Source organism: Mus pahari, chromosome 3, assembly GCF_900095145.1.
Source record: "Mus pahari chromosome 3, PAHARI_EIJ_v1.1, whole genome shotgun sequence".
Classification (NCBI taxonomy): domain Eukaryota; kingdom Metazoa; phylum Chordata; class Mammalia; order Rodentia; family Muridae; genus Mus; species Mus pahari.
Window position 1 is genome coordinate 147035569 of NC_034592.1, and position 17387 is coordinate 147052955.

The 17387-nt window shown below is 47.1% G+C and overlaps 2 protein-coding genes across 3 annotated transcripts in view; one reads left to right on the top strand and one right to left on the bottom strand.

Annotated features, from left to right (window-relative positions):
* Wfdc3 (WAP four-disulfide core domain 3) overlaps positions 1–9934 on the bottom strand; it is a 15782-nt gene extending 5848 nt beyond the window's left edge. Inside the window, exon 1 of one of the 2 annotated variants that reach the window (XM_021194971.1) lies at positions 7054–7289. In XM_021194971.1, the coding sequence (XP_021050630.1) occupies positions 7054–7132 (79 nt within the window). In that variant the 5' untranslated portion in view covers positions 7133–7289. Of the gene's footprint in view, positions 1–7053; positions 7290–9820 lie in introns of those variants that run through there. The other variant, XM_021194970.1, reaches the window with a different exon arrangement.
* A 64-nt stretch (positions 9935–9998) lies between these two features.
* Positions 9999–17387, top strand: part of Dnttip1 (deoxynucleotidyltransferase terminal interacting protein 1) — a 22912-nt gene continuing 15523 nt past the window's right edge. The window contains exons 1-3 of the mRNA XM_021193067.2: positions 9999–10162; positions 10725–10795; positions 11520–11616. Of these exons, the coding sequence (XP_021048726.1) occupies positions 10058–10162; positions 10725–10795; positions 11520–11616 (273 nt within the window). The 5' untranslated portion in view covers positions 9999–10057. The remainder of the gene's footprint in view (positions 10163–10724; positions 10796–11519; positions 11617–17387) is intronic.

A 17387-nucleotide genomic window follows, 5' to 3' on the forward strand; every position in this document is an offset into this window, starting at 1 on the left:
TCAGAAATCCACCTGCCTCTGCCTCCCGAGTGCTAGGATTAAAGGCATGCGCCACTACATCCGGCTCAACATCTCTCATTCTTAAGCTGGACAGTGCTTGTAGTCCCTCACACTCTCCTGAAACCAGGTTCCTTAATAGTTCTAACTCCCCACCCTTGTCCTGCCCCCAGGAACCTTGTAAAAACATGGTCCCTGCAATGCCTTTGGACAGGATGCTCTGCCCTCAGTGTCTTGGTTCTGTTAGCCTAGGTGAACTCAGCCATGACAAGGCATTCATCTCAGGAAGCTCATAGCTGATCACATTGCCAGGGATCAGGACAAGAAACAGGACTGGGGATAGCCACCCCCACCCTCTATCTGCACCTCTCCTAACACCGCACCAATCACCTATAAGCAGGGAAGTTGCAGTCAGGACGCTGGCTTCCCTCCGGTGTCAGCTCCAGTTCTACCTGCCCCTTGTCCTCCAACTCCTTCTGTCAAAGAACATCCCTGCCCCCATCACTCAGGTTAGACACACATTCTTGACGCAGCATTCTTGACGCCCCTCTCCCTCAGTGTCCACAGCCATTTACTTCTGTAGCTGGTCCTTTAAGTCTCTGACTTTCCATGTCTGCCTTGTGACTGACGACCTCGACCTATCTCTCACCTAGTCTGACATGATGACAGCTCACCTGGTCTTTGGTTGTCTACACTCGCTGACATCCATTCTTCCCACACCAGAACAGCCTTTTCAGAATAAAAACTGGAATAGGCTTCTTCCTCATTTAAACTCACCACAATGACTTTCCCAGATTACCTTAAACTCACCATGGAGCTGAGAACAGCCTTGAACTCTTGATCCTTCTGCCTTCCCAGTGCTAGGATTGCACTTCCACCATGCCTGGCTTGGTTACTTCTTGTATACATGATTTAAAACTTGAATTTATTGTGTGTGACCGTGGGTGCATGAATACCACAGTGTGCCTGTCTGCCCAGTGGACAACATCTGGAAGTCAGTCCTCTTCCACCAGGAGGCTGAGCTCAGAGTCTTGGGTTTATGTGGTAAGCCCTTTACCTGATAGACCATCTCACTGGCTCTGTTTCCTTCTGCACTTAGAATAAAATCTGGGAAAGAAGCTGGAAGCTGCCCCAAATCTGAGGCCTGCCACCTCCCCCACCATAGCTGAACTACCCTCTTTGTCTCCAATCCCCTCCCTCATAGCCTCTGTCTTTGCAGCTCCCTCATCACAACACTCCACCAAAGGTGTGGACCTTGCTCACCATAGACACCCACATTCCAGGTAGGGCTGACTCTCCTTACATAGTGTAAGTGAATGATTGACAGGTAAGTGGGTGGGTCAAATGCAAATGAGCAGAGAGGAAACAGACTGGAGCAGCCCTGGGCTGTAGGAAGGTCCTGAGTGTTACATGGCAGATTGAATGCAGGCTCTTCAAACACATTTCTTCCAAACTATGTCATCACGCTATGAAGATGACAAAGAGGAGATTCAAAGAGATGAACACACTTGCCCAGGCCCACAGAGCAAACAGACAGAAGATTGACCACAGACTCACGTTCAGACCAGAACTTATCCCTGCGAGTACATTCCAGTGTCTCCCTGTGCCCCAGGTAACCTGACTTACGCTCCACCTTTGTCAAACAGACCAGCCCTGCTACAGTATACCTACCTCTGATGACGCCAAAGGTTAGGAAAAGCTCAGGACGGAGAGTTTCCTGGGGGTCAGTCTCATTGCTGCGTCCCTTCTCTACAGCAGGAGTTATAGCTGCTGAAGATGCAGGTAAATACTAACTTCACTTTAACTGGTAAGGTCCTGCAGGCTCTGAGGGGTCTGGAGACTGCTTCTAGTCTGACTGACTACCCTCAAAGGAAAAGGAAGTCCTGTCTCTAGCAGCCAAAGGCCAAAGAAGCTCACAAAGACACCACACCTTGCCCTTAATCCCCACAATTCAGAGTTCAGCTTCAGACACTGAGAAGGTTGTAGGAGGCCCCCTGCAAGCTAACAATGATTTCCAGATTTGGTCCCAGGGCTGGGCACTGAGAATCCTGGAAAGACTACAGTGTTCTAGACTCTCTTACGAGCAGTCTGTCCAAGAAAGCTAAGCCAGATACAAATCACCCCACTGGGTATTTACTGGAAAAGAGCTTGCTACCAGGGAGGCATGGTAGAAGGGAAAGATGACACATGCTGTGGAATTTCAAGGTCTCAGAAAGGGGGTGATCAGCAGAGGGTTGGGGGGGTGGATTATCCTGTTCCTGAACTTAAAGGACTGGTTAGAAACTGTATTCATGGGAGAGCTGCAGTGTCACATGTGTATAACTGCAGCATCTGGAAAACTGAGGCAGGAAGACTAAAAATTCAAAGCTACTACATGTTACACAGAAAGACTATCTTAGAAGATAGTCTGGGACCAGAATGCACCAGAGACCTGACCTTAGATGAAATGCCAGCAGTGGGGAGAGGGAACTCGTAGAGTCCACTTCCAGTAGAAAGACAGGGCATCAAGTGGAGGGATGGGATTGCCATCCCACAGTCAAAACAGTCAGAATTGTTCCTGTCTAAAAGAACTGCAGGGACAAAAATGGAGAAGAGCCTGAGGGAAAGGAGGTCCAGTGACAGGCCCAAATTGGGATCCATATCAATGGGAGGCTCCAAGGCCTGACAATTTTACTGGTTCTATGGTGTGCTTACAGACAGGAGCCAAGTATGGCTGCCCTCCGAGAGGCCCAACAAGCAGCTGACTGAGACAGACGCAGATACTCACACCCAACCACTGGACTGAAGCCAGACACACACACACACACACACACACACACACACACACACACACACCCGTGATCAAATTAAGGAAAGGCTGGAAGACACTGAGGAGGAGGGCAACCCCATAGGAAGACCAGCAGTCTCAACTAACCTGGACCCCCGAGATCTCTCGGACACTGAGCCACCAACCAGGTGGTATGAGACCCCTGACACATAGACAGCAGAGGACGGCCTGGTCTGGCCTCAGTGAGAGAAGCACCTAACCCTTGAGAGACTTGAGGCCCCATGGAGTGGGGAGGCCTGGAGGGGGCTGGGGTGGAGGTGGGAACATCCTCTTGGAGATGGAGGAGGAGGAATGGGATAAGGAACTGTTGGAGGGCAGACCAGGAGGGGGATAACAACTTAAAAAAAAAAATTAAAGATAATTTTTAAAAAATAAATACTTGTTTAATTCTAAAAGAGCAAAATAAGAACAGATGACAACCAACTTTTTTTTTTCAAGACAGTGTTTCTCTGTGCAGCCCTGGCTGTCTTGGAACTCACTCTGTAGACCAGGCTGGCGTCGAACTCACAGAGATGCCCCTGCCTCTGCCTCCTGAGGTATCTGCCACACCACACAGCAACATCACCAGCTTCTTATAACTTCTAGTGTTACTGGTAAAGGAAGCAGGCCCAGAACAGAGAGCTTTTCTCCATTCCCACTGCCACCTCCCTAGTGTCAACGGTCTCTGCCTTCCACCGGCATTGTCCTCCTGTCTCTGTCTCTAACCATTCATATGCCTTGTCCTCTGAAGACCTCTACATGGGGTTCTCTCTCTTTGATATCCAACCACACCCACCTCCCAGCTAGTTTTAAACTTCTCCCAGTTTTAGCTTAAATGTCACAATCTTGGACATACTCCCTTTAACTACCCTACACAATAAGAACCCATTATTCTCTAAGCACCCTTTAATGGTCCTGGAATGTCCTTATCAGCTTGAAATTGTGTATTTATTCGAACACTTTGTCCAGCACAGTGTACCCAGAACTTGTTGTGGATGTAGCAAATTGTAAATATCCAATAGATGTTTGTGGGAAAAAAGATAAATATTCTAGTCTAGAATTAATGAGGTCATGATGACCCCGTGCAAGGGAGAAGAGATCTCTTTCCAAAGCCAAACGTTGCCAGAATAAAAGAAAATTTGCCTCGACTATTAACAAGAGTCTGGCCTGTGTGTGCAGAGTGGAAAGTTTCTGAAGCAGATGAACAGGGGATGTGTGTTGTCTTCTGAAGGCATCAAGATTCGATTCTGCTGCCTGTTTGTGGGTTCCTGGGGTACATTTTAGCAGAGAATACCTCAGCTGACCAACGGGATCAGGAATTAGTCAGCAATTTCCTAATCCACCTCCACCTAAGGGTGTGTGCATTGCCTCTTGGCATCCTGCTCTGCTGGGACTAATGCAACGAGTGCTTGTGACTTGGGTGTTCTGTGTATCTCTGTTCAGTTCTCAGAATACATCTGGCATTTATATTCCTTCTCAAAGCAAACTAAAACCAATTGTCAGGAAATGGTTGGTGCCTTGGCACCAGATAGTGTGCATATGTTTGACATAGGAGCAAGTTCATCTGCTCATGGAGTGTGAAGAGGTTTTGTTTGGAGAGGGAGACCACAGGTCTCCTGCTGCAGCCAGATGTGCAGCACGTCTCTGCACTGGTCACACCTCATCAGGGGTGCACATGCTAGAACAGCGTGGTCTCTGAACAACTTTGGGACTGCCTCTGTTCCTCCCTGGTTCAAGGAGCTGGAGAGATGGCTCAGCAGGTAAGGGTATTTATTGTTCCCGCAGTGGGCCAGGGTTCAGTCCCCAAATCATCTGTAACTCCAGTTCTAGGGGAATCTGACACCCTCTTCTGGCTTAGGAGGGCACCCACATAGCTATGGTGCACACACACAAAGAAAAATCATAAAACTGTTTAAAGTCATGAGTTAGAGAGATAATTCAGTCAGTAAGGTGCTTTCTGAACAAGCATGAAGAACTGAATTTGAGGACCTGCGTTTCAATCTCCCTCACCCACATTAAAAACAAACAAACAAAAAACAGGTGGTAGTGGACCATTGACCTTTAGTACCAGCACTTGGGAGTCAGAGGCAGGGGGATCTCTGAGTTTGAGGCCAGCCTGGTCTACAGAGTGAGTTCCATCCAGGACAGCCAGGGCTACACAGAGAAACTGTCTTGAAAAACAAAACAAGAAGTTTATTTAAAAAAAAAAAAAAAACAGACTGGTGAGATAAAGCTGCTTACCGAAAGCCTGAAGACCTGAATGTGACCCTCAAGTCCCACATAGTTAAAGGAACCAATTCCCACAAGTTGTCGTCTGATCTACAAATGCATGCCCTAGCTGGTGCACATAGGCAAAATCAGTAAATAAAGTCTTTAATTTTTTTTTTTTTAAAGAGGCAGGTTCAGGGTAAAGAAGTTGAGATCAGTTACCCTTCAAAATGAGCTGTTGGGAAGGAACACCCAGGACTGTGGAGGCCATGATCAGGCCTTGGGCAGTGGGAGAGGGAGAGGATTAGAGGGACAGTTTAAAGTGAAAGACAAGACAGCTGTGGTGAACAACATGTGGGAGGTGGGGGAAGGGAGGGCTCTTCAGAGAAATCTCTCAGTTTTATAACTGTTCACAGGGAGCAGGAGCCTGGCTATAATGCAAGGCCTGTTTCAGAGTAGGCATCGCAGTCGTTTATGAAGCCAAGGAAGAACACTGGTTTACAAGTCCTTGCTATACCAGGAGGAGACAGAGACCAGAGCCCCAGGGAAGACAGGGCCGGGTTTCTGAGAGTGAGAAAGGCAGCTAGAGGCTCTGTGGTCTAATCCCTAGAATCCTAGTACTTTGGAAAGGGGAAGCAGGAGAACTGCAGGTTCAAGACCATCCTGGACTTTGAAGCAAGACCCCGACTTTAGAAGAGAGGGAGGGAAAACCAAGCACGATGATACACACCTGCAATCACAGCACTCAGGAGGCAGATGCAGGAGGATCGTGAGTATGGTGTCAGCACAGACTCACAGTGAGGTCCTGAGGCATAGCCTAACTCCTTAGGGCCTCTTTCTCTAAGGAGCACCATTGTAGGAGAGGCTCATGTACCATGGCATCCATGTGGCGCTCTCAAAGGACAGTTCTCCTTCCACATTTGCATGGCTTCCTAGGGGTTTTGATCAGGTAGGCAAGTACCTTTGCCTGCTGATTGTCTCACCTACCACCTTCCCAGACTACAAGCAAACTATAGTCCACAGTAAATAATATGGGTCATCAGTGACAGGACAAAGAGCAGGGGTAAGGAATGGTTGAGACCTCAGAGGGGAAAAGAGGCAACCCACACAGCCAGGTGTCTGAAGACGACCCAGCAGGTGAGAAACTCTCTGGTTCTACCCAGCCGAGAAATAGGGCCAGGGGACACACTGGGATCCTGCCCAACATGACAACATCCCCTTAGGGAGGCCCTACCACAGCCTGTACACTTCTGCCCAGCAGGACACGACCTACTGCTCTGGCATAAATCTTTGCATGGGTCCTGATCAGTCGGGCACTGCTCTTCCTTAACTGAAAGAGATTTCATAGAAGTTCAGAGAATTGGCTAGGCCTCAGGAAATGGGACTTGGAGGCTGAAGAAATGACTCCACTGCTAACATCAAAACTACTTGATGTTCTTCCAGAGGACGCAACTGCGGTGCCCAGGACCAACCTCTGGCATCTCACAACCATCTGTACCCCCAGCTCAAGGGGACCCTACTCCCTCTCTGGCCTCTGCAGACACACACACACACACACACACACACACACACACTGTACACAGAAAGAGAGAGATACACGAGAACAAATCTTAAAAAAAAAAAAGAAAAGAAAAGAAAGAAAAGAATTAGGGAATGAGAGTCAACTGTACTCAAGGAACTCAGAATCTCCATGCATCCCTATGTAGAATATCTCTGCAACCTCCATCTCTTCCTGCCACACAGACACTAGCGCACCACCACCACCACCACTACCACTACCACTACCAAAAGACAAATAAACCATGAGTGCTACAGAGAAAGGCAGACAGACAGAGAAAAGGGGACTGTTGCATGGTCCTGTCCTAGCAGATAACTTGTAAGTCTTAGCTCCTTGTTGCAAGACAACTGGTCCTCACTTCCCACCCAGTTCTTCCTACAGAGACGATCAGCTCCACAAATGAGGAGCTTTAGAGAGGAGTTGTCCACTCCCCCGGTTAACTTCTCTATTAGTTTTAGCCAAGGACCCCCAAATGATAGCTCACCGTGCTCTCCTGCAGCTACCCAAGATGCCAGGAACCCAAGAGCAAGAAGTGTCTTCATGAGGGAGAGGGATCTTAACATCCTGCTGACTATGAGTCAAGAGCTCAGTGTAAGGAAGAGGTAGCAGCAGAAGGGAGGACTACGTCGCTCCTGTCAGTCTAATCCCAGTGGTTTCACTGAAGCAATTATCCCCTCAGAACAGCTTCTCCTAACAATGAGAACAATGATTGGCTGCTGGTGTGTGGGAAATTTCCTGGCACTACCAAAGAGCACATGTGATGGGAGGGACCATATACTGCCATGGGATATACCTAACACTCTTAGTCAAGTAATGAGGTCCCATGGGAAGCTAGAAAAATGGAGAGGTTGCCTCTGGGTTAAAGGTCAAAGAGAGACCAGAGGGCTTTGGAAGGACTCAGTTGCAGTCAAAATGACAGAAGGTGAACCAGACCAGCGGTTCTTGCTGGGTCCACACTGGGATTCTGAGGGAGAGGACCAGAGATAAGAAAAATAAGCAGTCCAAAGCAGGGGGTGTGGGTGGGTGTGAAGGGTCGAGGGCCAATGGCTCAAGCCAGCAAGTTTATTATTGTCACAGCTCTTTACATAGCCTCGGATGGAGAAACAGAATACAAACCAGTAGGTTACAGCAGTTACAGCAGAATTACAAGGAGCTCTAGCTCCTCTTTTGCAAGGTATATTCTGGTACGGTAAGCAAAGCATTTCATATCTCAAGGTCTGGAACATTTAACCACAGCTTACGTGGAAACCTGGCCTCGGCCCCCCAGAACCCTGGCGCCAGTCCATTGCTGACTTTGCCAAGAATGACCCTGACAGGGAACAAAAGCTCAGTGTTCCTTGTTCCGTCCATGGGATGTAGAAGGGCCTCTATACCTAGTCCTTGACAAAGGGAGGAACTGGAAAGAGAACTTAAGAAAATAGCCGAACTAATGATGCCTGACACACTGTCCAACTCTGGGAAGAGCAGCATCGGAGGGTTTCAGCATCAATACAGAAAACAAAAGAATTGCAGCTTGATCCCTGTGGACCACACATGCCGCTCTTAGACAAAATGAAGGGCAGTCATCAAAATTAGAGAGGGCAGCTGCGATGACTCGGACTTTCATATGTCTCCTCTGTCACCTTCTCCCCTGCTTCTTTTTATTTATGTAGCACATGTCCTCTGTTGGCTGTGATAGCTAATGGTGTCCAGTGACACTGCTGAGCCCAGTAAGGTTAAGGGCAGAGTACAGGTAAAAACAAAAAAACAACAAAAGACTATCTTCATATATCCAAAGCCAGGCATGGTAGTGTCTGCTTGCCATTCCAGTCTTGGGGAGGCAGAGAGAGAGACAGATAGATTACACCGTCAGCTTGGGCCTAAGCTGAAGCCCAGCCTAGCGCTACAGAGGAGGGTCTTGCCAAAGGGGGAAAAAAAACCCACCATTGTTTAAAGCAAGGAAGTGCCTTGTTAGAAGGTGGATGTTGAAGCTAGAAAGATGGCCCAGCAGTCAAGGAGCATGTGTGGCTCTTGTAGAGGACCAGGGTTCAGTTCCCAGCACCCACAGGGAAGTTTACAATTATCCATAACTCTATTTCCAAATGATCCAATACCCTATTCTGACCTCTGCGGACACCAGGCACACACATGATGTACATACATACATGCATGCCAGCAAAACACTTGTACACATAAGTAAACCTAAAAAAAAAAAAGTGGATGTTGGAACATGGAACAACACTGGTAATATGTGCTTTATACGCAGTATTTTAATCCACACAATAATATTTCAGAGGAAAAAGTCCTTAAGTGAAGGCTGGTGGAAATTACTATTATATTAGAATAATGTAAGGAGGTCCTTATACCAGAGTTTTAAGTGCCTTGCATAAAATATTCCAGCCCTAGTATCAACCATGTGACTCTGGGGTCAATTTCCAACAGGACATAAACCAAACATGGAGTGTGGCATGCCTGTGAACCAGCACTGTGGAGGTGGAGGCAGTTACATGGTCCAGCCTGGAATACTTGAAACTGTGGAAGAATGACCGTGCAATTAGTATGCAGGAGAACAGCGGTAAGCGACCCAGTCCCACAGCCTTTTCTTAGCCTTTGGCTTTGAGACAGCTCTGCAGCACAGCTACTTCTTCCTCGGTGCTGGGGTTATATCACACCAGGCCCTATCCAACGTTAACGATCATATCACATCAGGTTGGAATCGAGATCCTTCCTAACACAAAACTCATAGACTTGACACTACCTGCTTCTTGTGACCTGAGAAGAGTTATTTTATCACCCGTAAATGAATCCAATTCTTTCACAGACAGCTTACCTCTGAGGTAGTGCTAAGGGGAGCTCTGGAGAACGCCACAGTTGTTAAACCTTTCAGCCCCTACCTAGCCCAGAATCAACCATCTAGGGGAGAGAAGGCCAGCTCTCTGCAACAGGACTAGTTCACAAGCCAAAACCCAGCCTTCATTCTGATGCCTTCCGACACAAGCGGCAGCCCGCAAAGGCTAGTAGTATGGTGTTTAGGTGTTTGGGTATTTAGGGTGGCACCAACAACCCCTTCTATTGTTGGCTTTCCCGGTTCCTGAGTCAGACTATTCCAGTTCGGGGGAGGCTGTGCCAAGTTTTCAGATGTCCCTGTGGTTTTCAAAGACTGAACTTCGGGCTGCCCTCATCCGAAGCCCCATGCTCCCCAGCTGAAGTGTACGCTCTGCTGCCCTCACACCCGCCCTCGCCCCTTGACTGAATGGCCCCCGAACACCCACACTCGGTGCCCAGCCTTTGTCTTTCAAGGGTCTGGAAGCCTCGACGTCGTCTCTTACACCAAAGACCAGGAAATCCGCCGAGAGGCGGCATCTAGGCGGCAGTTCGGTTCCCATAGCAACCCCCACGGCGCACGCGCGTCGCGCTTCCGGCTGGGTGGCTCGGGCGCTCCCGTGACGTCACGGCGCCGCTTTCCGGTGGCTGAGTCGAGCTGAGGTTGTTGTGGGCCGGGGGGCGCCATGGGGGCGACTGGCGACACCGAGCAGCCGCGGGGCCCCGGCGGGGCGGAGCGAGGTGGCCTGGAGCTGGGCGACGCGGGCGCGGCGGGCCAGCCCGTTCTCACGGTGAGGACGCCCGGACGAGGCTGGGGCTCGGGCCGGGCAGGGCCTCGGGCTCCCGGGCCCCGGGCCCCGGGCCCCGGGCCCGCGGGCGAAAGAACGCGGCGGCTGTGCGGCCCTGGGGGTGCCGTTTTCTCAGTGCCGCGACGAGCTGGATTGCGATTGTAGCTAGGTGACGTGGGCCTGATGTGACACCCTCTGAGCGCCAGGTTTCTCTTCTGTGAAATGAACAGCCTTACCCCGAGCTTGATGGAGTTATGGTGGGATGGGCTGATAAAGGCGGGTAGAACGCCCTGACTCGTCACCCGCCTCATAGTAGACCCTAGGTAAACACTGCTGCCCTTCCTCTTGCTCTTTCAGAAAAAGCGAGCTTTGGACATTGGTGACAGAAAACATTTTCCCAGTTCCTCCACCCTGACAGGGTCTTCCAGCCAACTGAATTAATTCCCCTTCACCCCAAGGTGGGAGAAGTGAGAAGCAGGAACGGCTAGGTTTAGCTCCATACTCACTTTCTCCTCATTCTCGCTATGAGCGGCCTCGGTGACATTTGCCCACTTGGTCCCCACAGAACCCTTGGAACATAATGATAAAACATCGGCAGGTGCAGCGAAGGGGCCGCCGATCTCAGATGACCACAAGGTAAGGCTCGTCCTGGGTGAGACCGATATCCGGTTCGGTGGACTGCAGTGCGTGCTTTGGGAGTCCCACTGTAGGAGTCTGAGATCAGCAGCCCGTAAAGGGCACAGGAGTAGGGTGGAAAGAGACTCCGGGGCTGTAACTTCTTGTCACCTTGTCAGTTCCACATCCTAACCCCTCTACCAAGCAGGGAAGTCTAGTACCATCTCCGTGATTGAAGTCTGTAAGTCAGAGGATGTGAATTCAAGATTCAGACATCTGTTCTAATGCAGATTGAGATGTTTTAACATAAGCCTTTAGCTTTTCTTAGACTCTGTTTTCTCAGCTCTGACATGGGGCTACTAGTTGAGTGTCCAGCCTGGGGAAGGGAAAGAACTCTGGATGGGGCTTTGGAATCCTTCTTGTATTTTTGACCTGGGGTAGTGATAATCATTTATTAATTATAGTACTTGGCAGAGGCAGGCAGACATCTGTGAGTTTGAGGCCAGCCTGATCTATGTAGTGAGTTCCAAGACAGCCAGACTACATAGTGAGACTCTGTCTCAAAAATAGGAAAAGAAAAAATGTGTGTGTGTGTTATATTTCATAAAACACTTGGAAAATAATTCCTATTTCACAGAGAGTTATGATGAAATAGAAGTTTAGAATCCCATGTCGCTAATAAGCTGAGTAGTCTAGGAAGGTCTGTTGGAATGCTCCCCTGACTCTATCTCCCCAACAAACGCAGTTTCACAGACCCAGCCATCTCTATGGATCTCCTCCGTGCTGTCCTGCAGCCTAGCATCAATGAGGAGATCCAGAGTGTCTTCAACAAGTACATGAAGGTGAGGACCTGGTGACTAAAGCCAACTGCACTGCTAAACAAGGCTGTGCAGCCAGGTGCTGCAGCGTGCCCGACCCCTCAGGAAGCTGAGGCAGCTGAGAGCCAACCTGGACAGCACAGTAAGGCCCTTGGACAAACAGAATGGGGGCTAGAACACGCAGCCTCAGTGGATAGGAGCACTTGCCGCTCCTGCACAGGGCTCAATTATAGCTCTGTCACTCACAGGCCACGCCCGGCCTCCTGTAACTCAGGTCCAGGCTCCAGTGCCCTCTTCTGGCCTCTGCAGATTATACCCAGAGTATAAATTCCACAGGTATGTACACATAATTTTTTTTTTTTTTTTTTAAATCTTAGAAAAAAACAGGCATGGTGGCACATACCTTTAATCCCAGCACCCAGGAGAAAGAAGAGAGCAGACCCTTGGGGTTTGAGGCCAGCCTGGTCTGCAGAGTGAGACCCTATCTGAAAAGAAAGAAGAGGAAGGGGAGGGGGGCTAGAGGGGACTGCAGGCAGGACAGTCCTTCCTCATCAGCAGTCTCTCCTGGTATTCTTGCTACACAGAGATAACAGGTTTCAATTCTCAGTATACACCCCAATGACTTTTTCACTGCTTGGAGTGATTTAAATACCTTTTTTTGCCAGATGGTTTCATTTTCATGTGTTCAGCACCCCTGTTTAGACCATGAAAAGTTAGACCTTTTTTTAATTCATTTTTACAAATACTATTAGCATCATTAAAGTGGCTTGGAACTGTGTGTGTAGCTTAGTAAAGCACTTAGCTTGTGAGTACAGAGCCCTGTGTTTGATCCCAAGCACTGGAAAAAAACAGTAATTCATGATTAACACATTGCCAGCCATGACTGGACCTGTGGCAGTATATAAAACAGATAATGCCCCTGCTCGCTTTAAACAGTGTTAGGGAGGGAATGAAAAGAAGAGGTAGGTGACCACTGGGGTACCTGTTGTTATTAGAGACACTCATGCGTTTGATGGGTGTTGGCTTTTGGTAATGCCAGTTCATACTATTGATTTTCCAATCCATGAGCTGGGGGATGCTGGGGTGCGGGCAGGGTCTTCACCAGTTTCATTCAGTTCTTAAAGCTTTTCTTAAGGCATGTTTACTGGAAGGTTTATTTTGCGGCAGTTGTGAGTGGAATGCTTTCTCTGAGTTCTTTCTCAACCTGTTTGCTGCCGTGTAGAGGAAGACTGTAGGGTTTGCGTGTTGATTTTTTTATTCTGCCTCTTGGTCAAGAGTGCTTGTCCATTGTCATGGTGCCCTGGTGTGTAGAGCATCATCTGGAAGTGAGCTCCTGTGGCTCCTCCCTTCCTGTTGTGTACTTTGTCTCTCTTGTCTGATTGCTGTAGCTAAGGCTTTACTGTACTGAGTAGGAGTGGAGAAGTGGACTCCTGACGCCTGTCTTGTTCCTGATTTCAGTTTTGAGTTTTCTGTAGCTAATATAATGTTGGCTGTAATCTGTCAGCTGTAGCCTTTGTAATGTTGAGGTACATCCTCTCTCTTCCATGACTTTTATCACAAAATAATGTTTTATTTTGTCAGAAGCCTTTTCCACATCTAAGAAATGATAATTTGATTTCTGTCTTAAGTCCATTGTTTAATGAATTCCATTATTGATTTGCAAATGTGAATCATCCCTGTCGCTTGCTCATGGTGAATATTTACCATGGTTTCTTTTCCTTTTTTTTTTCTAATATATTTTTTAAGGCATATCTATTTTAGGTATATGAGTACACTGTTTCAGTCTTCAGACACATCATCCCATTACAAATGGTTGTGAGCCACCATGTGGTTGCTGAAAATTGAACACAGGACTTCTGGAAGAGCAGCCAGTGCTCTTAACCCCTGCCATGTCTCCAGCCCTACCATGTTCTCTTGAAATCAGTGTGCAGCCCTTTTGCTGAGAATTGTTGTTCTGTGTTCTTCAAGGAGCTCGGCCTGTAATTTTCTTTATTCTATTTTGGTATCAGGATAATTCGGACTTCATAAAAAGAAATGACTGCAGATCATGTAAAGGCTTTGAGGCCACTTTGGGTTTTTGTTTTCTGGATTGTTTTGGGGATTTTGTTGGGCTTTGGTTTTTGTTTTGGGTTTGTTTTGTTTTATGTTGATGAGTGTTCTGCCTGCATGTACAGATAAGTACTATGTGTGTGCCTGGTGTACACAGAGGTCAGAAAATGGTGTTGGATCCCCTAGAGCTGGAGTTTAATGGGTGGTTGTGAGCTACCATGTGGGTTCCTGGAACTGAACACTGATCCTCTGGAAGAGCAGCCAGTGCTCTAACCCCTGAGCCATCTCTCCAGCCCTACCATTTTTTTTGTTTGTTTGGTTGTTTGGTTGGTTTTGTTTTTAAAGTAGCTCAAAGAGGCTTAAAATCTCCACTACATAGCCCAGGATAGCCTCAAACCCATAGTTTTCCTGCTTCTATATGTAATGCTTTAAAATAATCACTGACTGATTGTCTAGGGAGGGGCTGGGGTCTGAGCAGTAAGCACACTGTGGATGGAAGATCCCAGCTTGTCTCAGCATTCGGGAAGGGGGCTTACATCTGCCTGTAAATCCAGCTCCGGAAGCTTCAGCACCTCTGGCTTCTGCAAGCGCGTTTGAACACATAAACATAATTTAAAATAATTTTATAAACCAAGCATGGTAGCATGCACATAACCTTTAATCCTAGCCCTCGGAAGACATAGGCAGGCAGATAATCTGTAAGGTCGCCTGCTCTACATAGCAAGTTCTAGATGAGCCAGGGCTACATAATGAGAATACAAACATAGTGAGAAATAAAGAAATAAGTTAATTAATTTTTTATTAAAAACAGAATTACTGACTATCATGTAGAGCATAGACTGCAGGGGGACGAGCTAGGAAACGGAGATAATCCCAGCAGGAGGTGATAGTGCTGGAGCCTCAGCAGTGAGGTGGCAGCAGCCTGGGCATGTTTACATCCATGACTGTGATGTGGGCCGAGAGAAGAGGGCATGTGTACCTCCTAACTCATTTGTCCTGGGCAGCTACAGGATCAGAGCTCAGTTTTCGGTAATTCGTGTAGAAACCTACCTGCTGTCTTCCATGTGTAGTGGTTTACTGCAGAATCCATGCCCCATTTTGGTTGACACCTTCATTGTTTCTCACCCAGGCTCCTACTGTTGTCCAGCTCTGCCTGTTCTTTCATTCTTTCAATCTACCCTCCAATCAACTGTCAGAGAAACCTCTGAAATAAAAATAAATCCAGTGGTGTCACTCCTGTGTGCCTGGCCTCATCTGAGCACCTTAACAACGTCCACAGATCTCAACTGTCAATCTCCGTAAAGTGTTTGTTTTTGTTTTTTTAATTGTATGTATGTGAGTACACTATAGCTGTCTTCATCCACACCACTAGAGGGCACTGGATCACATTACAGATGGTTATGAGCCACCCTGTGGTTGCTGGGAATTGAACTCAGGACCTCTGGAAAAGGTCTTAACCGCTGAGCCATCTCTCCAGTCTATCTCTTTAACCTTTTTAAAATACTAAGTCTTAGTTAAGTCTGATCTTGCTCAAGGCACTCTTTATTTCTATTAAATGTATTATGCTTTTAAAAAAGATATTCCAGAGCTGGGCGTGGTGGTACATGCCTTTAATCCCAGCACTTGGGAGGCAGAGGCAGGTGGATTTCTGAGTTCAAGGCCAGCCTGGTCTACAAAGTGAGTTCCAGAACAGCCAAAACTCTACAGAGAAACCCTGTCTCAAAAAAGCAAACAAACAAACAAAAAGATATTCCAGGACCAGAAGATGGCTAAGTGTGACACCAAGAGTGACAGCTGAGTCTCCCAAGTTATCCACTATATGCCATGGAATGTGTCCACAAAACAATACATAAATGTTAAAAAAAAAAATAAAAAAAAAAAATTCAGGGCTGATTAAGAGCACTTGTTGCTCTTACTGAAGACCCAGGTTTCAGTTCCTAGCACCCACATGGTGGCCCACAACCATCCGTAACTAACTCCAGTTTGAGACCAACAACCTCTTCTGGTTCCTCAGGAAGCAGGCATACATGTGGTACACAGACATATATGCAGATACAACACACACAAGCAATAAATCTAAAAAGTGTTTTTAAATGTCTCAAAGAATTAAAGAATATTTAATATTATAATACTTAATAACAGGCCTGGCATTTAAGCACATGCTTATAACCCCAGTACTCAGAAGGTGGAAGCAGGAAAATAATGAAATCAAGACCAACCTGAGCTACCCAAGACTCTGTTTCAAAGAATTAAAGGCAGGAGCCATTGAGGTAGCTCAGGGGCTTAAGGTACTTGCTGCCAAGCCTAATGACCTGAATATAATCCCCAGGAGACACATGGTGGAAGGAAAGACCCAACCCCACAGATAGTGCTCTGACCTCTACCACGTGCCGTGGCATGTGCGCCCACATGCACACATACACACACTATATGTATGTATAAATATAATGCTATTGTTTAAGATTAGCAGTGTGGATACTCTTGCCTAGCATACACTGACCCTGGGTTCACACCTTAACATTGCAAATAATAATGATAATTATATGTAATACCATTGAGTTGATGGGTTGATGGGCAGAAGAATGAGTAGATAGTAAACAAACACGGTAGGACTTTAGACTGTCTGTGTGGAAGGTGCTAGGTTTTTACTCAGAAATTTAACTTTCCTGTTTGAGTTTTTGATAAGGTGTGGCACATACCTGTAATAGCACTTAGAAGGTAGAGACAAGAAGACCAGGAGTTCAGGCTCATCCTCTACTAGTTGGAGGTCAGCCTGGGGTCTCTGAGGCCTCCTTCTAAAAACAGACAACAGGGCCAGTGAGGCAGCTCAGTGGGTAAGACACTTCAATGAAGCCTGACACCCACGTGACAGAAGGCAAGTCCCGGCTCCACAGAATGCCCTCTGACCTCTGTACACACATTGGCACCAATGTGCATGCGTGTGCACACATACACAGTAATAACAGCTGATGCCAACAGTGGCTGTGCAGCCTTCCAGCTGTGTCAATTGCACAAGCCTCATCACCTTGACTGACTTCACTTAGTATATGTCGGTCATGTTTCTACATCATCATGTAATAGCTCATTCTGATTCTTCATAATAGTTACAGAGTAGTGTCTTTCATCAATATGCCATAATTTAATTAGCTAGTAGTGCCTAGGACATTTGTTGAGGTCATTGATAGTTTTTCTTCAGTGGGGGTTGGGTGGGGGGGGCTAATGAGATGGCTCAGCAGATAAAGGCACTTGTCATCAAGCCTGCAGACCTGAGTTCAAATCCCAAGACTCATGTGGAAGGAAAGCAGCCAACTCCCGCAAGCTGTCTATGTTCACGGTAAATAAAAAGAGTTATACTTCGATGACACTGTAAGTGCACATCTTTATTCACATGAGGGTTTCTGAGGAGTCCGTTCCTTGAGATAGGATTAAGGGATGTGAGGGAAAGAAAGTGGTTCTCCAGAAAGGTGGTGCTATGTGCTCTCCCTGGTTTTATTTTGTTGTTTTGTTTTGAAACAGGGTCTTTCTACATAGTCCTGGCTGTCCTGGAACTCTGCCTGCCTCTGTCTCTCTGCCACTCTGCCCCTCTGCCTCCCAAGTGCTGAGACTTAAGGCATGCAACACCATGCCTGCACTCTCTGTGATTTTTTTTTTTTTTTTTTTTTTTTTTTTTTCTTTTTTTTTTTTTCTTTTTTTATTTTTTGAAGAAAAAATTTTATATTTAGAATTAGCCATCTGGACTCAGTTTA